Source organism: Pristiophorus japonicus, chromosome 15 (assembly GCF_044704955.1).
Source record: "Pristiophorus japonicus isolate sPriJap1 chromosome 15, sPriJap1.hap1, whole genome shotgun sequence".
Taxonomy (NCBI): domain Eukaryota; kingdom Metazoa; phylum Chordata; class Chondrichthyes; family Pristiophoridae; genus Pristiophorus; species Pristiophorus japonicus.
This window is the reverse complement of record NC_091991.1, coordinates 180,717,955-180,744,008: the sequence shown is the minus strand read 5'-3', so window position 1 is coordinate 180,744,008 and position 26,054 is coordinate 180,717,955. Positions and strand designations below refer to the sequence as shown.

Genomic DNA, 26,054 nt, shown 5'->3' with positions numbered 1-26,054 from the left:
TCGTTGGTACCAATGTGCACCACGACAACTGGCTGTTCTCCCTCCCTTTTTAGAATGTCCTGCACCTGCTCCGAGACATCCTTGACCCTTGCACCATGGAGGCAACATACTATCCTGCTGGCCTCCCTTGATGAGTCATCCCCCTCAACAGTACTCAAAGCAGTGTATCTGTTTTGCAGGGGGATGACCACAGGGGACCCCTGCACTACCTTCCTTGCACTACTCTTCCTGCTGGTCTTCCATTCCCTAGCTGGCTGTGGACCCTTCTCCTGCGGTAAGACCAACTCGCTACACGTGCTACTCACGTCATTCTCAGCAACGTCATTCTCGGGATAGGAAGACCACGGCTGATGCGTGTTCAAACTCTCAAAGGGTCCACGACTACGAGCTGTTTTACCTGCTGCTTGAGCTGGCTATCTTTTCAGGTGCACATGGAAGTTGAATTATATGCAAAGATTGCGGAAGATAGAACTTAGTGTCAAATTACCATTCTTCTATTAACCATTCCTCCTTTGATGCATACAAAATTTTAAAAGCATTAATTATGCCTAAAGCTATGCGATGGCAAATGTAAGCGAAGTGCTGCCTGCAGGATAATCCATCTTTTTGGGGGAAGGGCTGAACATCCTTCTATGTATGAGGCTAGAATTGAATTTTCCCTCCTCAGCTCATTGATAATGAGGATGCTGATCACCACTGGATTCCAGAGATCCACTGACTGTCGTGGGCCATGGGTGATATCAAATAGAAAATAGATTAAAGTGTGGGACGGTTGATGAGCAGTGGCAGACATTTAACGAGATTTTTCATAACTTGCAACAAAAATATATTCCAACAATAAGGAAAGACTAAGAGAAGGGACAACCATGCATGGCTAACCAAGGAAATAAGGGACAGTATCAAATTGAAAACAAGGGCATACAATGTGAGCAAGATTAGTGGGAGGCCAGAGGATTGGGAAACTTGTAAAAACCAGCAAAGAACGACTAAAAAAATAGAGAGAGAAGATAGATTATGAAAGCAAACTAGTACAAAATATAAAAACAGATAGTAAGACTTTCTACAAGTACGTAAAAAGGAAAAGAGTGGCTAAAGTAAATGTTGGATCCTTCGAGGATGAGACTGGGGAATTAATAATGGAGAACAGGGAAATGGCAGAGACTTTGGACAAATATTTTGTATCGGTCTTCACAGTAGAAGGCACTAAAAACATCCCAATAGTGGATAATCAAGGGGCAATAGGGAGGGAGGAACTTAATACAATCACTATCACTAAAGAAGTAGTACTCAGTAAAATAATGGGACTAAAGGCAGACGTCCCCTGGATCTGATGGCCTGCATCTTTTGGTCTTGAAAGAAGTGGCTACAGAGATAGTGGATGCATTGGTTGCAATCTACCAAAATTCCCTGGATTCTGGGGAGGTCCCAGTGGATTAGAAAACCGCAAACGTAACGCCCCTATTTAAAAAAGGAGGTAGATAGAAAGCAGGAAACTTTCAACCAGTGAGCCTAACATCTGTCGTTGGGAAAATGCTGGAGTCCATAATTAAGGAAGCAGTAACAGGATATTTGGAAAACCATGATTCAGTCAAGCAGAATCAACATGATTTTATGAAAGGGAAATCATGTTTGACAAATCTTCTAGAATTTTTTGAGGATGTAACTAGTAGAGTGGATAAGGGAGAACCAGTGGATGTGGTGTATTTGGACTTTCAAAAGGCTTTTGACATGTGGTTTAATTTTGCGCACAAGAAATTAGTGTGCAAACTTAAAGCACATGGTATTGGGGGTAATGTATTGACGTGGATAGAGAACTGGTTGGCAGACAGGAAGCAAAGAGTAGGAATAAACGGGTCCTTTTCAGAATGGCAGGCAGTGACTAGTGGGGTACCGCAAGGTTCAGTGCTGGGACCCCAGCTATTTACAATATACATTAATGATTTAGACGAGGGGATTAAATGTAGTATCTCCAAGTTTGCAGATGACACTAAGCTGGGTGGCAGTGTGAGCTGTGAGGAGGATGCTAAGAGGCTGCAGGGTGACTTGGACAGGTGAAGTGAGTGGGCAAATGCATGGCAGATGCAGTATAATGTAGAGAAATGAGGTTATCCACTTTGGGGGCAAAAACACAAAGGCAGAATATTATCTGAATGGTGACAGATTAGGAAAAGGGGAGGTGCAACGAGACCTGGGTGTCATGGCACATCAGTCATTGAAAGTTAGCATGCAGACACAGTAGGCGGTGAAGAAGGCAAATGGCATGTTGGCCTTCATAGCGAGAGGAATTAAGTATAGAAACAGGGAGGTCTTACTGCAGTTGTACAGAGCCTTGGTGAGACCACACCTTGAATATTGTGTACAGTTTTGGTCTCCTAATCTGAGGAAGGACATTCTTGCTATTGAGGGAGTGCAGCGAAGGTTCACCAGTCTGATTCCTGGGATGGCAGGACTGACATATGAAGAAAGACTGGATCGACTAGGCTTATATTCACTGGAATTTAGAAGAATGAGAGGGGATCTCATAGAAACATATAAAATTCTGACGGGATTGGACAGGTTAGATGCAGGAAGAATGTTCCCGATGTTGGGGAAGTCCAGAACCAGGGGTCACAGTCGAAGGATAAGAGGTAAACCATTTTGGATCGAGATGAGGAGAAACTTCTTCACTCAGAGAATTGTGAACCTGTGGAATTCTCTACCACGGAAAGTTGTTGAGGCCAATTCATTCGATATCTTCAAAAGGGAGTTAGATATGGCCCTTACGGCTAAAGGGATCAAGGGGCATCGAGAGAAAGCAGGAATGGGGTACTGAAGTTGCATGATCAGCCATGATCATATTGAATGGTGGTGCAGGCTCAAAGGGCCGAATGGCCTACTCATGCACCTATTTTCTATATTTCTGTCTTGCTATGCTTTTTCCAAATTAGAGGAAGTATTGCTGTTGAAAATACTTCAACAGCAGAATATTCAGAGAACTTTGTAATACATGATTTTTAGTGGAAGCATTTTAATAATGCAGTGGCTCAGTACATCTTTGCAAGTGCGTGCCACTCTCGGGTTGTGGTTGACCTGGAAATGCTCTAAAGTACCAATAGTACATTATATAATAGTGTCCAATGTCCATCCTCTTTTCATATTTGTCCTCTTTTGAAGAGCTGATTGATCTTTTAAAATCATGCGACTGTAATATTACTGTCAGACCCAATTAGCCACCAATGTTTAAATTTAGGCACCAGTCCAGTTCCAATGCATACGTTCCTGATGATGCATCATTTTAATAGTTACTGATAAACGGAAGTAATGAATAGTCACAGTGGGTCGAGGCCACCAATAGTGGCAGATGGGTCCAGATACTTGCAGGCTGGCTGCAAGTGAGCAAAATGCTTGGGTTGGCCACTACCTCATGGCAGTGCCACGCACTCTCTGCCCACCAAGTGTGAGAGTGACCCTGAGCCCGCTGGGGCACTGCCTCTCACTCCTGGATATTTATTCAGAAGTTGATAATTGGACTCCAGCTCTCACTGCCCTTTTCGATCGCTCACTCCCTGAGCTGAGCTGGACTTGGTTTAACAACCCCTTTTTGTAGCTGGTTGCTGAAACCTGTCTGCAAACTGGGACTCTAATGCTACATGTCTGTGTCTGTAACCAATGTAGCCCTTCCCCTTCCCCGAGCATGTAACTGGGATGTCTATCTGTGGCATCTCTCTCTTGTCTTATCTCTGCAACTCCACCACAAGTGTGTGTGATGTTTACTTTTATGCATTTAAGTTATACATACGTAATTTGATTACATTGCATGTCACAAGATCATTTTGTGAGAGGAAGGATGTTTGACCTTGCAGCATCCAATTGTTTTTTTTAAGTTATGTCGGGTTTTCATCTCCACGACTCAATCTGGAAGTCCATTCAATGTGTTGACCATTCTTTCTTTCTGAAGCTCTTCCTGATATTGGTTTTAAATTGCCTTTTTACTAGTTTGAACTTGTCACCTTGACCGACTCTCACAATTTAGCTCAAAGTAATTTTCAGAATTTGCCTTTTCCGTACAACTATCCTATATGTCTCTAAAAGCTCGCCTTTCAGACTAAAAATGCCCAAGTTTCTCCACTTTTTCTTATAACTTGTGACACGAGAGTCGCTCTTCTCTTCATTGCCTCCCGACCTTGAGTGTCTCCCTTGTGTCTGTGACCAGACCTGGACACAGTTTTCCAGGTGCAGTCAGACCAGAGCCCGCTACAATGTGATCATGATTTCCTCTAACTTGTACTCTACTGTTTTGGCTCATTTTATCGTCTCTGTTGCTCGCTTCTCTGCATTGGTTGAACATATTGAATAAGAACATAAGAACATAAGAATTAGGAACAGGAGTAGGCCATCTAGCCCCTCGAGCCTGCTCCGCCATTCAACAAGATCATGGCTGATCTGGCCGTGGACTCAGCTCCACTTACCCGCCCGCTCCCCGTAACCCTTAATTCCCTTATTGGTTAAAAATCTATCTATCTGTGACTTGAATATATTCAATAAGCTCGCCTCAACTGCTTCCTTGGGCAGAGAATTCCACAGATTCACAACCCTCTGGGAGAAGAAATTCCTTCTCAACTCAGTTTAAATTGGCTTCCCCATATTTTGAGGCTGTGCCCCCTAGATCTAGTCTCCCCGACCAGCGGAAACAACCTCTCTGCCTCTATCTTGTCTATCCCTTTCATTATTTTAAACGTTTCTATAAGATCCCCCCTCATCCTTCTGAACTCCAACGAGTAAAGACCCAGTCAACTCAATCTCATCATAAGGTAACCCCCTTATCTCCGGAATCAGCACAGTGAATCGTCTCTGTATCCCCTCCAAAGCTAGTATATCCTTCCTTAAGTAAGGTGACCAAAACTGCACGCAGTACTCCAGGTGCGGCCTCACCAATACCCTATACAGTTGCAGCAGGACCTCCCTGCTTTTGTACTCCATCTCTCTCGCAATGAAAGACTATGAGTCAAAGACTGAGAGGTATTTTTCAATTCCATCCTTAGCTATTTCAACATCATTTATGGAGTATCTGTGTTGTCCATTCTACGTGCAGCACCTTACACTTGTCCACCCACCATTGTTCTACCCACTGACGTATTTTGTAATTCCTGTGATTTGACTGCCCCTCCTGGTTTGGTATCTGTAAATTTTACCAATTTTCGTTGAGTTTCTGAATCCAAGTCATTAATGTATATTTTAAACAATAGTGGTCCCAACATTGACCTCTGAGCCACTTCACTCAGGAAAGGACTGTGGAAATCCTGATGAGTTGTCGCTAGACTAGCATTTGATGCGCACAGTTTTCTCAACACACCTGGGGTCGGCCTGCAGTGGGTGGAAGCGCTCAAGTTTGAGATATGGATGGAAAGTCAGTGAGCGACATCGTGAGAGAAGTTTTGAGAGTTGACAAAAAACCTTGAGAGAGGTGGGCAAGTGTGTGAGAAGCATCTTGAGTGAATGGAAGACGGGGAAAAGGTGACACCAGGGGAAGAGGGGATCCCACAGAGTGACTAAAATCAGGCAGAAAAACAGGGACAATGAGCGAGGTTTTAAGAGGCATACAGATTGGAGAGAAACTGTTGAAGTGGTACAGAGAGAGAAAGCAGGAGAAGGTGTGGGGAAACAAATAATAGTATTTATTTGGTGCATTATCATGTCAGTAAAAGGTCTCAAAGAAACTTGTGCAGTGAATTACTTTGTGAAATGCAGCAATTGTTTTGTAGGCAAAAACGTCAGCAGTTCTAAGACAGAGGATAAACAGAAATAATTGGAGATAAGGAGATGAACAACAACCTCCTTACAGGAGAAGAGATCAATAGAGGGGATTGCCTGTGCGCAGATATTATTTTTTGAAGTGCATTACATATTGTTCAGGCAGAATTGCAGGCAACAGTTCCATTTGAATGAATGTCAGGAATGTGGTGGTCTTTGGAAACATCTCCTTTTTTCGGGACAGAACTGTCTAGCCTTGGTTAGTAACCAGTCATGAATCAGTGCCTCCATTGGATATCAATTAGCTGCATCTATCTCCATTGGCAGGATAAGCTGAGTCTAAGGTCCAGGGGGCTGAGCTTTCTCATTTGCCATCGAATCTATGCCAAGTTGAACTTAAGTGGAGCACAGGTCATGTGCTTTGGAGGTTGTTGAAAGGCATTTTTGTTGAACCAGATATGGTGCCAAAGCTGGAGTTAGTAGACACAACAAAGAAGATATTGCACTTAATGTGTAGATTCCTTGTACACAAGCTGAACTGTTTCTGTTTTATTTGGAGTTTCAGGTTTGAGATATCTAATGGCCATCTACCTTGTTAACAAATGGTGCAAATGATCCATCTGCCACCATAAACTTTATCATTTAAAAAAAACATGTATTGATTGGAAAAGTTTGCAATGCAGTAAGTACAGCGGTTTTACCATGCGGAGCAGCTTACCCAGAGCAGGCCCATCGAGGAACTGAGCCTGTCCAAAGTGACCATTAAAGCATTGATGCCTCTTTTTAAATAAGTTGAAACCTGAAATCACAGACTCTATGCAAGTTGTCCACTGCCAAGTAACTTTACCTCCTTGCCTCCCTACAATAACATTTTTAAGAGGATTCTAAGCAAACCTGTTTGTTTTAAGGCAGGAGGGAATGAGAAACAATAGCAACTTTTATTTATATAGCACCTGTAATGTAGTAAAATGTCCCAAGGTGTTTCACAGCAGTGTTATAAGATAAAACAGATACATTTGACACCGAGCCAAATAAGAAGAAATTACGGCAGATGAGCAATAGCTTGGTTAAAGAGGTAGGCTACGTGCTGAGGTTCTACCTGTCCCCGGTGTTGCGAAGGATGGGTCTGGCCACGCTGCCGCGAAACGCCCCCATCAGTTGGACCATGCCTGTTCACCTGTCCTTCGTGGAAAAGTTTCTCTCAAAAAACCCCTTTGACCACAAGGCCATAAAACAGTGGTCAGCACGTAAGGTCCTGGACGCCCTACGAAAGAAGGAGAGGGTGGACCCTGTCGGGTGGTTCCCTGAGCGGACTGTCGAACTTATTTGGCAGAACGTCTCATCGCCAAAGCTTTCACACAAGCACCAAGACGTAGCATGGTTGGCGGTGAGGAGAGCCTTACCTGTCAGAGCGTTCATGCACAGCCAACATATCATCAACACGGCACGCTGCCCCCGAGTCGGCTGCAGGGCGGACGAGACTGTCATCCATCTCTTTCAGGATTGCGCCTTCGCAAGGCAGGTCTGGAAAGAGATGCAGTGGTTGCTGTCGAGGTTCATTCCAAGCAGCTCCGTAACACAGGACTCTGTGCTCTACGGGCTGTTCCCAGGGACACACACCGAGACAGACATCACCTGCTGCTGGAGGGCCATCAACTCAGTCAAAAACGCTCTTTGGTCTTGCCAAAACTTGCTGGTTCTCCAGAGCAAGGAGATGTCCACGTCTGCGTGTTGCAGACTGGCGCAATCCAAGATCCAGGATTACGTGCTGAGGGACGCACTTAAAATTGGTGCAGTCGCCGCAAAGGCACGGTGGGGAAGGGCCACAGTTTAAAGCCCTTCTGCCACGGTAAACCCGGGGGCAGGAATCAGTACAAAACCCCCCTCGGGCCGTACTTGTAATTTACTTTTTGTGTACATGGAGCACCATGATCTGTAAACACCTATGTAGTGCCATGTACAATGCAAGGTCTGTTGCGAAATGCATGTTGAAAAGAAAAAAAAAATGTAAATGTACCGTCACCCATTCCGTGTACTGTAGAGTGACACATGAAATGTAATTTGTTTGCATGTACTACAAGGTATCCCGCATTGGACCGAGTTGCACTTGAACTGGAAAACAAGGAAATGTAACGAACGGAGCTGCTGTCAGCACCCAAATAATAGTGTATGGGAATGCTGACCGCAGCTAAAAGTATTGAAATGCCTTTGAATGTACTGTACAGATTTTTTTATGAATAAAGTATATTTTGAAATAAAAAAAAATAGAGGTAGGTTTTAAGGGGCGTCTTAAAGGAGGGTAGAGAGGCGGAGAGGTTTAGGCAGGGAATTCCAGAGCTTATGTTTGGAAGAAAGTGAACGTACTATTTAAATGTAATCTGTTTCAGGTTTTGGAAGTCGCTGAGCAAGTGGAAGAATTGCAGAAGAGATGGCCCGTGGCCTGGGGGAAGCTGGATGAGAATAGCATAGGCGTTGTGACGCCATATGCCAATCAAGCCATGCGTATCCGTGCAGAGATGCAGAAAAAGAAACTGAATGATGTCACTGTGGAACAGGTCCTGAACATGCAAAGTGAGTACCCTGAACATCTATTACAAAACTTGCCAGTACACAGCAGGTCTGGCAGCATCTGTAAAGAGCAAAGATAGGTTAACTTTGTTGACCTTAGTCCGAACTGAAGGCTTGTTTAGTCTCCGATGCTAACAGATCTGCTGTGTATTTTCTGCTTTATTTCACATTTCAGTTTTTCTTTTCGTAAATATTTACCATTTGATTAACTTCGTACAAACAAATCCCACAGCCGTTGGGTTGAGACTATCTGGTTTCTGATTTTTTACATCTGTTATCTGTGAATCAAATTTAATAATTGTATTTGATGAGTTTATTGAAACCTTTTTGAGGAGGTGTGCGTGAGAACCATCCGAAGAACCATCTCATGCAGTCTGCCTGGCTGTGAACAAGAATGTTCAGTGTGTGATACATTGTGGACATGGCACAGCAGAATTATCCTAAATTTACAGTTAATTCAAAAAGTTCATTAGTTTCAGTGCTGAATAGTAACTACCATTTTCAAAGGATAGTCACAAATGAGGGAAACATAGAAAATAAGTGTAGGCATAGGACATTCGAGGCTGCACCACCATTCAGTATGATCATGGCTGATAATTTTTCCAACTTCAGTATCCCTTCCCTGCTTTCTCTCCATACCCCTTGAGCCCTTTAGCCATAAGGGCCACATCTAACTCCCTTTTGAGTATATCTAACGAACTGGCCTCAACAACTTTCTGTGGTAGAGAATTCCACAGGTTCACAATTCTGAGTGAAAACGTTTCTCCACATCTCTGTCCTAAATAGATTATCCCTTACCCCTTACCCTTAGACTGTGATCCCTGGCTCTGAACTTCCCCAACATCGGGAACATTCTTCCTGCATCTAATCTGTCCAGTCCCATCAGAATTTTGTGTGTTTCTATGAGATCCCCTCTCATTCTTCTAAATTCCAGTGAATATAAACCTAGTCGATCCAGTCTTTCTTCATATGTCAGTGCTGCCATCCCAGGAATCAGTCTGGTGAACCTTTGCTGCACTCCCTCAATAGCAAGAATGTCCTTCCTCAGATTAGGAGACCAAAACTGTACACAATATTCAAGGTGTGGCCTCACCAAGGCCCTGTACAACTGCAGTAAGACCTCCCTGCTCCTATACGCAAATCCCCTAGCTATGAAGGCCAACATACCATTTGCTGCCTTCACCGCCTGCTGTACTTCCATGTCAACTTTCAATGACTGACGTACCATGACACCAGGTCTCGTTGCACCTCCCCTTTTCCAAATCTGTCACCATTCAGATAATATTCTGCCTTCCTGTTTTTACCACCAAAGTTGATAACCTCACATTTATCTACATTATACTGCATCTGCTATGCATTTGCCCACTCACTTAACCTGTCCAAGTCACCCTGCAGCCTCTTGGCATCCTCCTCACAGCTCACACTGCCACCCAGCTTAGTGTCATCTGCAACCTTGGAGATATTACATTCGATTCCTTCGTCTAAATCATTAATGTATATTGTAAATAGCTGGGGTCCCAGCACTGAACCTTGCAGTATCCCACTCGTCACTGCCTGCCATTCTGAAAATAACCTGTTTATTCCTACTCTTTGTTTCCTGTCTGCCAACAGTTCTCTATCCACGTCAATACATTACCCCCAATACCATGTGCTTTAATTTTGCACACTAATCTCTTATGTGGGACCTTGTCAAAAGCCTTTTGAAAGTCCAAATACACCACATCCATTGGTTCTCCCTTGTCCACTCTACTAGTTACATCCTCAAAAAAATTCTAGAATATTTGTCGAGCATGATTTCCCTTTCATAAATCCACGCTGACTTGGAGCGATCCTGTCACTGCTTTCCAAATGCGCTGCTATTACATCTTTAATAATTGATCCAACATATTTCCCACTACCGATGTCGGGCCAACCAGTCGATAATTCCCTGTTTTCTCTCTCCCTCCTTTTTTTAAAAAGTGGGGTTACATTAGCTACCCTCCAATCCATAGGAACTGATCCAGAGTCTATAGAATGTTGGAAAATGACCACCAATGCATCCACTATTTCTAGGGCCACTTCCTTAAGTACTCTGGGATGCAGACTATCAGGCCCTGGTAATTTATCGGTCTTCAGTCCCATCAATTTCCCCAACACAATTTCCTGACTAAAAAGGATTTCCTTCAGTTCCTCCTTCTCGCTAGATCCTCGGTCCCCTCGTATTTCCGGAAGGTTATTTGTGTCTTCCTTCGTGAAGACAGAACCAAAGTATTTGTTCAATGGGTCTGCCATTTCTTTGTTCCCCATTATAAATTCACCTGATTCTGACTGCAAGGGACCTACATTTGTCTTCACTAATCATTTTCTCTTCACATATCGATAGAAGCTTTTGCAGTCAGTTTTTATGTTCCCCGCAAGCTTACTCTCATACTCTATTTCCCCCGCCTAATTAAACCTTTTGTCCTCCTCTGCTGAATTCTAAATTTCTCCCAGTCCTCAGGTTTGCTGCTTTTTCTGGCCAATTTATATGCCTCTTCCTTGGATTTAACACTATCCCTAATTTCCCTTGTTAGCCACGGTTGAGCCACATTCCCCGTTTTATTTTTATGCCAGACAGGGATGCACAATTGTTGAAGTTCACTCATGTGATCTTTAAATATCTGCCGTTGTCTATCCACCGTCAGCCCTTTAAGTATCATTCGTCAGTCTATCCTAGCCAATTCACGTCTCAGACCATCGAAGTTACCTTTCTTTAAGTTCAGGACCCTAGTCTCTGAATTAACTGTGTCACTCTCCATCTTAATGAAGAATTCTACCATGTTATGGTCACTCTTCCCCCAAGGGGCCTCGCACAAGAAGATTGCTAATTAATCCTCTCTCGTTACACAACACCCAGTCTAGGATGGCCAGCCCTCTAGTTGGTTCCTTGATGTATTGGTCTAGAAAACCATCCCTAATGCACTCCAGGAAATCCTCCTCCATAGTACTGCTACCAGTTTGGTTAGTCCAATCTATATGTAGATTAAAGTCACCCATGATCACTGCTGTACCTTTATTGCACGCATCCCTAATTTCCTGTTTGATGCCATGTTCACAAACACTGGTTCTATGTGTAGTGAGTTCCTTCTCTCAGCAGAAAACAAGGAATTGGACTGAAGCCAGATGCTTCTCTCCAGGGAGAAATTGTTTGATGAATCATCTCAAAGGCCTCATTATTTCTGAACAACTGTTTGGGGAGTGTAAAGTCAGAGGGCTGGGAATAGATGCCTGCCAGTCCTGTGTGGTAAGGAAGATGGAGAGCCATTTGTGTAATTTAAAAAAAAAAAAATCCCTTGCACTTTCTTCTCTTGAAGGTGCTGGGGTGGAGCTCTCTAGTACTTTGGCCAAGCAGCAGCCATTGTGCATGCATGAGCCGAAGCAGTGAGCATCAGCAATTTGTTCCAATATTGGCAGTATCACATCCAAGCACAACTCTGTCTCTCACAGGCATGCACACATGTAGCTTCCAGCAGGTCACTGGATATTATTGAAACATTGAATCACTTGTATCATGTATGTATACTTGGGGTTACTAGCCACCAGGTGGCGCCACTGTCTGAGGTCATTGGGCTGAACGCACGTGTCTGCGGCCCAGATATAAAAGACAAGCCATCATGTAATGTAATCACTTTAGGCCCTAATAAACCAGAGCCAGGTTTGTACCTGTGTTAGTTTACAGTATTCAGTCTATCGAGTTATTACATACATCATAACCTGTATTTTGTGTCCTTCCTATCCTTGAACATTGCAACATGCCTTTCACTGCAGTGTGCATGATATGATCACACTTGGGGCTCATGGAACCTTCATGTAGTTGAGCTCGACAAACTTTACCAAATGAACCATTGAGAGCTGTAAAATACATGAATCTGTGCAAATGAATGGACTGTGGTTCCTGCTGAATGAGTTTATTGCTGTGATACTGGGCACAAATTGAAAGACAGAATTGTATCTAGTGATGCTTTTAACAAAGTATGTTGTAATAGTTCCCCCTAAAATACTGTCTGACAATTTAGAAGGGAACAGTCATACCCTGATTTTGTTCTGTGCACCCCTTGTGCTGGAAAAAATACCCAATCAATTATAAGCAAATTGTCTCTTCAAGGTTATGATCGGTTAATGAACATTTGTACTGGCCTGAAGCTAATTGCTGGCTATTGACGCATTCCAAATCTATAATGAGGTTGATTAAATTGTCAGTTACAAACAGTTGGGTACAGTGTGGTAATTACAAGACATTGTACCTTTTGACTGTGCCAGTCTCAGATCTGTTTCCAAACAAATGCTGCAAGTCCAGGTAACTTTGCCGAATGACTTGAAATCCTGGAACTTAATAGCACTATTGGGCCAGTGTTGCTTGCATTGATGCCAAATCAAATATCTGACAGTGGCGGTATCTGTTACAACACAGTCGTTGCAGGACAATCATTGTCAGGCTGATTTCAGGTTGAGTGACTTGATAGCTCTAATGGTGATGTGCTGCTCTATTTTACTGTAGTGGCTGGAAGATTCAGGCCAGGGTGAGGTCCAAGCAAGTTGACTTGCACAGCATAGAATAAATACAATGCTGCTGTGTGAGTAGGGAACTAAATCATTTCCAGAGTCTTTGTTAACTTATCCCAACTGGAATGATTTCAGAGAGATGAACCAAATCCAGAGGGCACCTCCCCAAATGCTCTCTGTTCATTCCCAGTTGCACAAATCACTTCTAAGCTTGACTTCATCAAGGATTTACCCCTTTCAAGCAGATTTTTAAGCGATCCCTTCTGTCCCACTCTGGGCAGAAGGGTTGGGTTTGTGTGATATGTATAGCATACAGTTGCTTCCCAACCATACCTGACCAGCGTTGACTGCCGCATGTGATGTTATACTCTAGCACATTATCCTTCTCCCAAGAAACCTATTTTATAACCCTCCAGTAATGATGCTCTGTAACCAGTTGCTTGGAAGCAAGATATACAGAATAATTACCTTTTCCCCCAACTCTATTTACCATCTTGTAGGAAAGGCTGTGAGCTTGCTGTGTGGTTCGGGACTGAGCCTCCACAGCCCTTTTGGGGTAGAGAATTTCAGAGATTCACCACCCTCTGAGTGAAGAAGTTTCTCCTCATCTCAGTCCTACATGGGCGATCCCTTATTCTGAGACTGCGACCCCTGGTTCTTGACTCCTCAGCAAAAGGAGACATCCTCCCTGCATCTACTGTCAAACCCTGTAAGACTTAGTATGTTTCAATGAGATCACCTTTCCTTTTTCTAAACTTTAGAGAATATAAGGCCTAGTCTACTCAATCTCTCCTCAAAGGACAATCCCCCCCATCCCAGGAATTAGTCTGGTGAACCTTCATTGCACTCCCTCAATGGCAAGTATATTTTCCTTGGGTAAGGAGACCAAAACTGTACGTAATACTCCAGGTGCAGTCTGACCAGAGCCCTTTATAATTGCAGTAAGACGTCTTTATTCTTATACTCAAATCCATTTGTAATAAAGGACAACATACCTTTTGTTTACTTTAATTGCTTGCTGTACCTGCATGTTAACTTTCGTGATTCGTGTACAAGGACACCCAGGACCCTCCAAACACCAACGTTTCCCAATCTCTCACCATTTAAAAAATACTCTGCTTTTCTATTTTTCCGCTAACTTCACATTTCTCCACATTATATTCCATTTGCCATTTCTTGCCCACTCACTTAGCCTGTCTGTATCCTGTTGATGTCTCTTTGCATCCTCCTCACAACTTACATTCCCACCTAGCTTTGTATCATCAGCAAACTTGGATATATAACACTTGGACCCCTCATCCAAATCATTAATATAGATTGTGAACAGCTGGGGCCCAAGCACCGATCTTATGTACACCACTAGTTACAGCCTGCCAACCTGAAAATCACCCATTTATTCCTACTCTCTGTTTTCTGTCCATTAACCAAACCTCAATCCATGATAGTATATTACCCCTAATCCTTTTGAGCCCTAATTTTGTTCAATAACAGCTTGTGTGGCACCTTATCGAATGAAACATAGAAACAATGGGCTCAAGTTTCCACAAGAAAAAAAACGGGCGCCCCTCCGAGCTGGGCGCCCGTTTTTCGCGCCTAAAATGGTGCCTAAAAAAATCCTCGGTATTCTCCACCTACTGACAGGTCCTCTGGCCCTCGGCGCAGTCAGCACGAGCTGTGGGGGGGCGGAGCCAGATCCCGGCGCTGAAAACAGTGCCGGGACCTCTGCACATGCGCGCTACAGTCGGCACGCAAGTGCAGTAGCTCCAGGCACCGAACTGTGTGGGAGGGGCCCGAAGCACGCAGCCCCTAGCCCTGGCCCAATGGCCTCACTGGGGCTCCTCCCACGGCCAGCTCCTGCTCCCGACACCCGCTCCCCCACCCCCCCCCCGACCAGACACCCGCTCCCCCCGACCCGAGACACGACACCCGCCCGACCCGACACCCGCTTCCCCCCCCACCCCCCGTACCCGAGACCCGCTCCCCCCCCCCCCCCCGACCCGAGACCCGACACCCGCTCCCCCCCGACCCGACACCCGCCCCCTGCCCCGACCCGAGACCCGCTCCCCCCCCCCTCCGACCCGCGCTCCTGTTCCCCGACCCGACGCCCTCCCCCTCTCTCCCTCTTCCCCCCCCCCTCTCCCTCTCCCCCCTTCTCCCTCTCACTCAAGAAGTTTCTCCTCACCTCGGTCCGAAATGGCTTACCCCTTATCCTTAGACTGTGACCCCTGGTTCTGGACTTCCCCAACATTGGGAACATTCTTCCTGCATCCAACCTGTCTAAACCCATCAGAATTTTAAACGTTTCTTGTGAAGACAGACACAAAGTATTTGTTTAATTTCTCTGCCATTTCCTTATTCCCCATTATAATTTCTCCTGTCTCAGCTTGTAGGGGATCCACATTTACCTTCACTAATCTTTCTCTTTTTACATACCGATAGAAGCTTTTACAGTCTGTTTATGTCTCTCGCTAGTTTACTCTCATATTCTTTTTTCCCTTTCTTGATCAATTTCTTGGTTGAAAAATAGAACTCCAGTGGAGCAAATTGCTGTCCCTCAGTTTTACCTTATGGAATTTCTAATTAAGGCATAGAATAAAATCCTGCTATGTGGCATTGATACGTTTCTCTGTATCATTAGAATAAGCCTCGTGAATGCACACTGGAAATCTTGTCTGGACTAAGACGAATGTTTTGAAATGACTAGTGCATGGCCTTACTCACACTTTATTAAAAAAATGACATTGGTTATATGTATTGTACTATATATTACAGCAGATCTCCCATTGTGTAGCTCATGGTGAGTTGGACATTCTGGAATAGCTGATGGAGGACTCCTGGGAGCATTGGAAAAAGAGGTTCTGAGGTCTGGGAACATAGGTGATGGAACAGGGCTATGGCAGCATTCAGGATTAGTTTGGGAAAACGGAGAGGGTGTCTTAGGATCTAGGAGTGGTGGTGACGGGGAAAGAGTCATGGCGAGGCAGGTCCAGACCAGCTGAGTAGGGTGGTTGAAACCTGACAGTATTGGGGAGTTGATGGGATCGGGAATGAATGTGAATAAACGTTTCACAGTCTTCTGGGGTAGAAGGGTCCAGAGGAAATTCAACTGGTTGTTAACCTGTTTGATACCATCAGGATCTGCCCATCTGCTCATATTTCTATCCGTGAGCTGCCTTCCCTGGTCCATCCAAAGACTCATTTGCACTGTCTGACATTGTTTTCCCTGTTGTCAAATGGTTCCTGTCTTTACTTTCCTGCCTTAGTGCTGTGATAGACATGGGTGGTCAGAAGAAATCTAATAATTCAAATGTATCTTCCAGCAGAGTTTAAACACTTGGGGGGAAAAAAAAACTATAATCCCTTTGTCACGTATGTACTTTTGGGATCACTAGCCACTAGATGGCGTCACTGTTGGAGACCATTGGGCTGCACGCACGTGCGTGCAGTCCAAGTATAAAAGGCCAGCCATTTTGTATATTAGTCACTTTGGGCCTTAATCAAGCAAAGCCAAGGTCATACCTTTTGGAGTTAAACAGTACTCAGTCTAACAGTTATTGCAAACACAACATTTAACTCCATAGGATTCACCCTGGACGCTGCTGGGGAGAGGTCTGGCCGCTGCCAGCGAGAGGTCTGGATACCGCCGGAGGCCTTGTACATCGTGGGAGTACACTCAGCAGCCTCTGTCCCTGGCCAAAGGGCCAAAGTGTTCTCGATTCCATCCCGCAGCATGCAACCTGCCATCAACTCAGTGAAACTCCAACGTTGCACGAGGTCGGCAAAGCCATAAAACAGCTCAAGAATAACAAGGCTTCTGGTGCGGATGGAATCCCTGCTGAGGCGCTAAAATATGGCGGGTTGGCGCAGATACATGACCTCATCTCTCTCATCTGGAGGGAGGAGAGTATGCCGGGAGATCTGAGATGCAGTGATTGTGACCATTTTTAAAAAGGAGGTCAAGTCCGACAGCGGCAATGACAGGGGAAAGTTGTCGTTCAAGTTCTCCACAATCATCATCTCCCTGTGGCCGAGGAGCTCCTCCCGGAATCACAATGCGGATTTCGTCCCCTACGGGGCACAACAGACATGATCTTTGCAGCGCGCCCGTTGCAGGAAAAATGCAGGGAGCAGCGCCAGCCCTTATACATGGCCTTTTTCAATCTTACAAAGGCCTTTGACACTGTCAACTGTGAAGGTCGATGGAGCGTCCTCCTCCGTTTCGGATGCCTCCAAAAGTTTGTCAACATCCTTCGCCTGCTTCACGATGACATGCAGGCCGTGATCTTTACCAACGGATCCATTACAGACCCAATCCACATCCGGACCGGGGTCAAACAGGGCTGCGTTATCGCTCCAACCCTCTTCTCAATCTTCCTCGCTGCCATGCTGGACCTCACAATCAACAAGCTCCCCGCTGGAGTGGAACTAAACTACAAAACCAGTGGGAAGCTGTTTAACCTATGCCGCCTCCAGGCCAGGTCCAAGATCACCCCAACCTCTGTCGTTGAGCTGCAGTATGCGGACGACGCCTGGGGCTGTGCACATACAGAGGCTGAACTCCAGGATATAGTCAGTGTATTCACTGAGGCATATGAAAGCATGGGCCTTAGGCTTAACATCTGTAAGACAAAGATCCTCCACCAGCCTGTCACCGCCGTACTGCACTGCCCTCCAATCATCAAGATCCACGGCGCGGCCCTCGACAATGTGAACCATTTCCCATATCTCGGTAGCCTCTTCTCAACAAAGGCAGACATTGATGCGGAGATACAGCATCGCCTCCAGTGCGCCAGCGCAGCATTCGGCCGTCTGAGGAGAAGAGTGTTTGAACGCCAGGCCCTCAAATCTACCACCAAACTCATGGTCTCATCATAGGCGGTCCCTCGTATCGAGGATGACTTGCTTCCACCCCAAAAAGGGATGAGTTCACAGGTGTTTCAATGAAGGCCCTAATATTCCAGATCCCGAACTACATCGCGAAGGGTGGAAGATGCCTGTACTTGGATTTTTTTAACGTGTGGTGACCGTTGCACACCAGCCACCACATGGGCTTGACAGAGCTAGGTCTTGTTCCAGTGGCAAGGATTACCCAATACTAACTGCAGACCAGCTCTTTTGCACAGATCGAGCGCGCACATATCACAGTGTGGGCTGGCCCGTGCTGCCCCTGGGCCCTCGCTTCTGGGCCCCAGATTCATGCCTCTCCTGGGCCCCGGTCACTTCCTTCGACAGACTCTTGCCACTCCTTTGCCCCTCCTGCTGTGCCTGCCCGCACTGCAGTCAGCGACCTGGCTTCGCAGCCGTCGCCCTCCTACAGCACGACGTGCTGCTCCCTGCAGTGGTATGCCGCCGCACGCTGCTCCCTCCAATGGCCCCGGTCTGCTGATGGTCTTGCAGGCCAGGGCCACGCCGATTTAACACAATGACCATCACTGCTATCATTGTGTGAACATTTCACTGTATGACCATCATGGTCTACAGGGCTGTAGTAATACCTGTATGGATCTGAGGCATGAACGATGTATATATAGAAGGCACCTCAAGTCGCTGGAGATATATCACCAACGATGTCTCCGCAAGATCCTGCAAATACCCTGGGAGGACAGGCGCAACAACATCAGTGTCCTCGACCAGGCTAACATCCCCAGTATTGAAGTATTGACCACACTTGATCAGCTTCGCTGGGCAGGCCACATAGTACGCATGCCAGATACGAGACTCCCTCAGCAAATGCTTTATGCGGAGCTCCTTCATGGTAAACGAGCCAAAGGAGGACAGCGGAAACATTATAAGGACACCCTCAAAACCTCACTGGTAAAGTGTGACATCACCACTGACAACTGGGAGACCCTGGCCACAGACCACCTGAGGTGGAGAAAGTCCATCCAGGAGGGTGTTGAGCTCTTCGAGTCTCAACGCAAAGAGCATGAAGAGGTCAAGTGCAGGCAGCAGAAGGAGCGCGTGGCAAACCAGCCCCACTGACCCCTTCCCTTGACGAATGTCTCTTCCACCTGTAACAGGGTCAGTGGCTCTCGTATCGGACTATTCAGCCATCAAAGAACTCACTTTGGGAGTGGAAGCAAGTCCTCCTCGATTCCGAGGGACTGCCTATGATGATGATGATGACACAACATTTGGCGATGAGGCAACAGAAACCTTTGCATGCAAAAATTAGCACAATTGGATTGTTGGAGCAATTCGTGGAAGAAGATTGGGCAGACTTTTTGAGCCAGTTCTTCGTGGCCAACAAAATGGAGGAGGTTGGTGACGCGGATCGGCGCCGGACTGTGTTCTTCAGGGTTTGCAGTCCAAAAATTTATGGTCTGATAAAGAATCTACTCCCTGTGAGTCCAACAGAGAAGACATTTGAAGAATTGTGTACACTGGTACAGGACCATCTTAAGCCACACGAAGGCATCATCATCTCGAGATACAGATTTTATACACATATTCGCTCAGAGGCCAGAATGCGGCGGGATTCGTTGCCAACCTGAGATGTCTAGTGGGACCATGTAAGTTCGGGGCTGTGTTGGCAGACATGTTGCGGGCCGACTTTGTAATCGGCATCAACCACGAGGTGATACTGCGTAAACTACTGGCGGTGGAGACATTGGTCTTGAACAGGGCCATCACGATCGATCAGTCATGCATGACGACGGATAGAATTTTAAAGAAGATATCAGTGAAAAATCGAAACTCAGCAAGTACTGTAAATATGATTGGTTCGGCAGAGCGGCACATGGCAGGGCCTACTCGACTGCGTACGCGGCTCAAAGTCCGCCAGCGAGAATGCATCTGATTTCTCCGTGTTGGCGTTGTGGGGGAAATCACCAGCACCAGCAGTGCCGATTTAAGCAATATAGTTGCAAAGGCTGTTTGAGAGTGGGGCATCTCCAGCGCAAGTGTCTGCAGATGAGCAAGCGTGCTGCGTCACACCACGTGGAGGATGATAGTCAGACTATCGCGGATCCAGATACGCGATCTGAGATACCAGAGGAGGAAGTGTATGGACTGTACTCGTTCCTAATTAAGAGCAAACCGATAATGATCAACGTGAAATTTAATGGTGTGCCGATATCGATGGAATTGGACACGGGGGCCAGTCAATCGATAATGAGCCAGAGGGCATTTGATAAGCTGTGGGATACTAAGGCAGTGAGGCCCAGACTGAGTCCAGTCAATGTCAAGTTGCGCACGTACACCAAAGAACTCGTAATGGTGATTGGCAGTGCCACAATTAAAGTGTCGTATGACGGTGCGGTTCACGATTTACTGCTATGGATTCTCCCAGGCAATGACCCAACATTGTTCGGCAGGAATTGGCTTGAAAAAAATCGGATGCAATTGGAACGTATCAAGGCGTTGTCGTCGGAGAAAGATACATGTGCCCAAGTACTGAGCAAGTTCCCCTCACTGTACGAACCAGGCATTGGCAACTTCACGGTAGCCAAGGTGCAGATCCACGTGGACTCTGATGCAAGACCCGTCCATCGTAAAGCTCTGGCAGTTCTGTATATGCTGAGGGAGAAGGTCGAAATCGAACTGGACAGATTCCAGCGTGAAGGGATCATATCACCGGTTGAATTTAATGAATGGGCCAGCCCCTTTGTTCCTGTGCTGAAAAGTGATGACACAGTCAAGCTTGGGGGGGAAGTCGTTCACCAAACTGGACTTGACGTCGGCCTGCATGACACAGGAGCTGGTCGAGATGTCTAAGAGACTTACATGCATTAACACGCATAAAAGACTGTTTATTTATCACAGGTGCCCTTTTGGAATTCCCTCGGCTGCAGCAATATTTCAGAGGAACATGGAGAGTCTACTGAAGTCCGTTTCCAGAACCGTTGTTCCAAGATGACATCCTGATCACAGGTCGTGACTCCGAGGAACATCTGAACAACCTGGAAGAAGTTCTGCATCGTCTGGACAAAGTGGGACTCCGACTGAAACGCTCGACATGCGTCTTCATGGCACCAGAGGTCGAATTCCTGGGCAGGAAAATTGCTGCTGACGGCATCAGGCCCACGGTTGCGAAAATCAAGGCCATCAAGAATGCACCCAAGCCGCAGAATGTGATGGAGCTGCGTTCGTTCCTGGGTCTACTCAACTACCTCTGGTAACTTCCTAACTAAATTAAGCACCTTATTAGAATCACTGCACATGCTGCTAAAGAAAAGGCGACAACTGGGAGTGGGGTGCGTCTCAAGACAGAGCTTTTGAGAAAGCCACTCATCTGTTTTGCTCTAACAAGCTGCTGGTACATTATGACCCATGTAAACGTTTAGTATTGGTCTGTGATGCTTCATCACATGGAATTGGTTACATATTCCAACAAGCTAATGAGTCGGGTAAACTTCAACCTGTCGCATATGCTTCAAAAAGTTTGTCTAAAGCGGAAAGAGCCTACAGCATGGTAGAGAAAGAAGCACTAGCCTGTATGCATGGGGTTAAAAAGTTGCATCAGTACCTGTTTGATCTTCGGTTTGAACTGGAGACAGATCACAAACCGCTCATTTCACTGTTCTCTGAAAACAAAGGTATCAACCCCAATGCTTCATCCCGCATTCAGAGGTGGGCGCTGACATTATTCGCTTATGATTTATGTCACTTGCCATAGACCTGACACTGAGAATTGCGCCGATGCTTTGAGCCGTCTGCCGTTGCCCACACCGGAGGTGGAAACGCCACAACCAGCGGACCTATTGTTAGTTATGGATGCTTTTGAGCATGAAGGAACCCCTGTCACGGCTCAACAAGTTAAGACCTGGATCAGCCAGGACCCGATTTTATCGGTGGTGAAGAGTTGCATTCCCAAAGGTGATTGGTCTGCCATACCCAAGCAAATGTGCGAGGAGACCAAACCTTACATTCGTCGCAAAGACAAACTGTCTGTACAGTCGGATTGTGTACTGTGGGGCAATTGTGTTGTTACGCCCAAGAAAGGGAGAGAGAAATTTGTACATGAGCTACGTAGTACACATCCTGGCATTGTAATGATGAAAGCCTTCGCCAGGTCTCATGTATGGTGGCCGGGAATTGACTCTGAGCTGGAATCATGTGTGCATCAGTGCAACACCTGCATGCAGCTCAGCAAAGCACCAGCGGAATCGCCGCTGAATCTGTGGTCGTGGCCGTCCAAACCATGGTCCAGGATCCACATAGACTTTGCAGCTCCATTCCTGGGGAAGATGTTTTTAGATGTGGTGGATGCATATTCGAAGTGGGTAAAGTGTATAATCATGCCATCCAGCACATCCACAGCTACCATTGAAAATCTCAGTGTCATGTTCGCGATACATGGTCTGCCTGACATCATTGTTAGCGACAACGGATCATTCTTCACCAGTCATGAGTTTCAAGAGTTCATGAAACTCAATGGTATCAAACATTGTAAGGTCAGCACCGTTCAAACCTGCATCCAATAGGCAAGCAGAACGTGCTGTCCAAATCATAAAGCAGAGTATGAAGTGAGTAAGTCACTGCAGACCCGCCTGACATGCATACTGCTGAGTTACAGGACAAGACCACACATGCTTACCAGGATCTTGCCTGCTGAACTAATGATGGAGAGGTCTTAAGACCAAGTTATCTCTTGTACACCCTGACTTGAATAATCATGTTGAAGAGAGAAGACAAAGTCAGCAAGGGTATCACGATCGCGCAGCTGTGACACACGATATTTCTGTAAATGATCCTGTATATGTTCTGAATTTTGGTCAGGGTCCCAAATGGATCGTTGGTACTGTCCTGGCCAAGGAGGGCAACAGAGTATTTATAGTCAAGCTCAAAAATGGGCAAACATGCAGGAAACATATGGATCAGACAAAGCTGCAGCACACAGATGAACCGGAACAGTCAGAGGACGACCAACCAACTTACCCCCAGTCATCAGAGGACTCGGTGGTCATCAGTGAATCTGGACTTTCAATCACTGACATGTTCAATGAAAATGGACTTTCAATCCCTGACATGGCCATTGCCACTCCTACCAGGTCAGCCACCAGTCTGTGTTAATATCTCAGAGCGGGGTATTGTCATGTATGTACTTTTGGGATCACTAGATAGCGTTACTGTTGGAGGCCATTGGGCTGCACGCACATGTGTGCAGCCCAAGTATAAAAGGCCAGCCATTTTGTATATTTAGTCACTTTTGGGCCTTAATAAATCAGAGCCAAGGTTATACATCTTGGAGTTAAACAGTACTCAGTCTAACAGTTATTGCATACACAACACCCTTCAACCTTTCCACTGAAATAACTAATATATTCTTTGCTTTCTAACAGCCACAAAAATAACCGTTGCTAAGCTCAGGTTTTGTTTAAGTGAGCAGTTTATAATAGAAAAGATGTATTAATTAATATTTTAAATCTGAAATCTGCATGAAATAAAGCTTGGAGAATTGATCTCCAGGTTGTTTTAGTTGATGCGGACTGTGGTGTCGATACTTACATTTATATGAAAGGTGATAGCCGTGATGTTTTTGAATGTGTTTGCGGGTCTTTGTTATTTGGCCCAGTGCTTAAAAACAAGTGAGATTAACCTATGCCCATCTTGGCTTGTGCAGCAATGGGATCCTGTTTCAATGATACTTGAGTGCAATATTGAGGGAGTGCTGCATTATTGGATGTGCTTGATTATGGTGGAGAAGGTGAACTGAAGTCCTGTCTGCCTGCTCATTCATGGAAGGCATGTTTGCCTGCATAGCGATGGCTCGAGGGGCTGAATGGTCATCTCCTGTTTTTATGTGAAGGCTGTTTATGCTGCATCTGCTGTAGTGTGAATTATATTTTTGTATTTTAAAAAAAAATCTAACAGCAGAATTATTGGTTAACGATATGGTGCTTTGGCAACAATGCCAAATAATTTACATTTTAGGTTGAGTCACTGAGGCAGAGGTCTAACTGACTGCGGGGCCATGACCTGTAACTTGACGGTTTTTATCTGCAGTTCATAGATATTCTGATCACAGCATAACAATATCGTCAAAAGCCAGTAACGCATATATTGAGATTTGACTACACCATGATTAGCATTCTACCCCAGTGCTTTTAATCCACGATTCACAGTCGCATGCTGCTGTTTGTTTTCCATTTTGAACAACCACAGAATTTACACATCTCCAGGATATGAATATTTGACCAAATCCTTGAGCAAATTTTTAAACTGTTATCAATTATTAAAAAAAATGGAAACTCAGCATGTTGTGCTGTGCTGAATAAATTGGCTGCTGGCAAAATATGAAAGGGAAGTTCTTGTACATCATGGGACTGTAATGGAACTAAATGTTAGTAATCCCCTGAAGTCATCTTGCAGTAACCATTCAGAAATTAAAATTGATTTCATCTGTTCAGTTTTGAAGTTTGATTTTGGGTTGCAGGGAGGCGAATGGAAGATATATCTCTGATTCAAAGGCTTGGGTTTTTTATCTGCCCTTTCCCAGGAGATTACAGGGTTTGGGGTGGGGGTGTATGTGTTGCGATACACAAGGTATCGCAATTGTGTGGGACCAGCTGGATGCACCAGATGGTTTTTACCGGTCCATCATTGTTCGTACGTTCGTAAATGTTGTTCGAGACCTAGATTTGATGGGAGGGACATTAATTTAACATAATTTTGTGACGTTGTAAGTGCCAGGCACTTCAACAAGTGAGAGTCTAACCACCGCCCCGTGACATTCAACGATATTACCATCGCCGAATCCCCCGCCATCAACATCTTGGAGATCACCATTGACCAGAAACTTAACTGGACCACCCACATAAATGCTGCGACAACAAGAGCAGGTCAGAGGCTGGGTATTCTGTGGCGAGTGTCTCACCTCTTGACTCCCCAAAGCCTTTCCACCATCTACAAGGCACAAGTCAGGAGTGTGATGGAATACTCTCCACTTGCCTCAATGAGTGCAGCTCCAACAACACTCAAAGCTCGACACTATCCAGGACAAAGCAGCCCGCTTCATTGGCACCCCATCCACCACCTTAAACATTCATTCCCTCCACCACCAGCGCACCGTGGCTGCAGTGTGTACCATTGACTAGATGCACTGCAGCAACTCGCCAAGGCTTCTTCGGCCGCATCTCCCAAACCCGCGACCTCTGCTACCTAGAAGGACAAGGGCAGCAGGCGTCTGGAACACCATCACCTGCAAGTTCCCCTCCAAGTCACACACCATCCTGACTTGGAAATATATCGCTGTTCCTTCATCGTCGCTGGGTCAAAATCCTGGAACTCCTTCCCTAACAGCACTGTGGGAGCACCTTCACCACACGGACTGCAGCGGCTCACCACCACCTTCTCAAGCTTTTTAAGGTTGGGACCATGGTGGCAGGTGTCAGACAGTTGGCTAGAGTCGGAAGAGCAAAGGGTGAGTCCTGGAACATGGGGCTGGAAATAATTTGCAGAGATAGAGTGGAGTGAGGGTCTAAAAATGAGGTCAAGATTTTACATTTTACATAGGGGGGGCGGAGCCAGGTCCCTGTGCTGAAAACAGTGCCGGGACCTCTGCACGTGGGCGCGCAAGTGCAGTAGCTCCAGGTGCCCGAAACTGTGTGGGAGGGGCCCGAAGCACGCAGCCCATAGCCCTGGCCTAATGGCCTCACTGGGGCTGCGTGAATAAGGCTCCTCCCACGGCCAGCTCCTGCTTCCTCCCGACCCGACTCGACTCCCGCTGCCCACCCCCCCTTCCTCTGGACCCGACCCGACCCGACTGCCGCTCCCGCTCCCTCCCGACTGGACCCGACCCGACTGCCGCTCCCGCTCCCGCTCCCGCTTCCCCCCCGACTGGACCCGACCCGACTGCCGCTCCCGCTCCCGCTCCGACTGGACCCGACCCGACCCGACTGCCGCTCCCGCTCCCGCTTCCCCCCCGACTGGACCCGACCCGACTGCCGCTCCCGCTCCCGCTCCGACTGGACCCGACCCGACTGCCGCTCCCGCTCCCGCTCCCGCTCCCGCTCCGACTGGACCCGACCCGACCCGACTGCCGCTCCCGCTCCCGCTCCGACTGGACCCGACCCGACCCGACTGCCGCTCCCGCTCCCGCTCCGACTGGACCCGACCCGACCCGACTGCCGCTCCCGCTCCCCCCCCTGACTGGACCCGACCCGACTGCCGCTCCCGCTCCCGCTCCCGCTTCCCCCCCGACTGGACCCGACCCGACTGCCGCTCCCGCTTCCCCCCCGACTGGACCCGACCCGACCCGACTGCCGCTCCCGCTCCCGCTCCGACTGGACCCG

General features: G+C 46.5%; 1 protein-coding gene across 4 annotated transcripts in view; it reads left to right on the top strand.

The window, feature by feature from the left end:
- The window catches only part of LOC139281294 (probable helicase with zinc finger domain), a 369,458-nt gene that overhangs the window by 161,558 nt on the left and 181,846 nt on the right, over window positions 1-26,054 (top strand). For all 4 annotated transcript variants that reach the window (XM_070901422.1, XM_070901423.1, XM_070901420.1 and 1 more), the window contains one exon: window positions 8,118-8,301. In XM_070901422.1, the coding sequence (XP_070757523.1) occupies window positions 8,118-8,301 (184 nt within the window). The remainder of the gene's footprint in view (window positions 1-8,117; window positions 8,302-26,054) is intronic.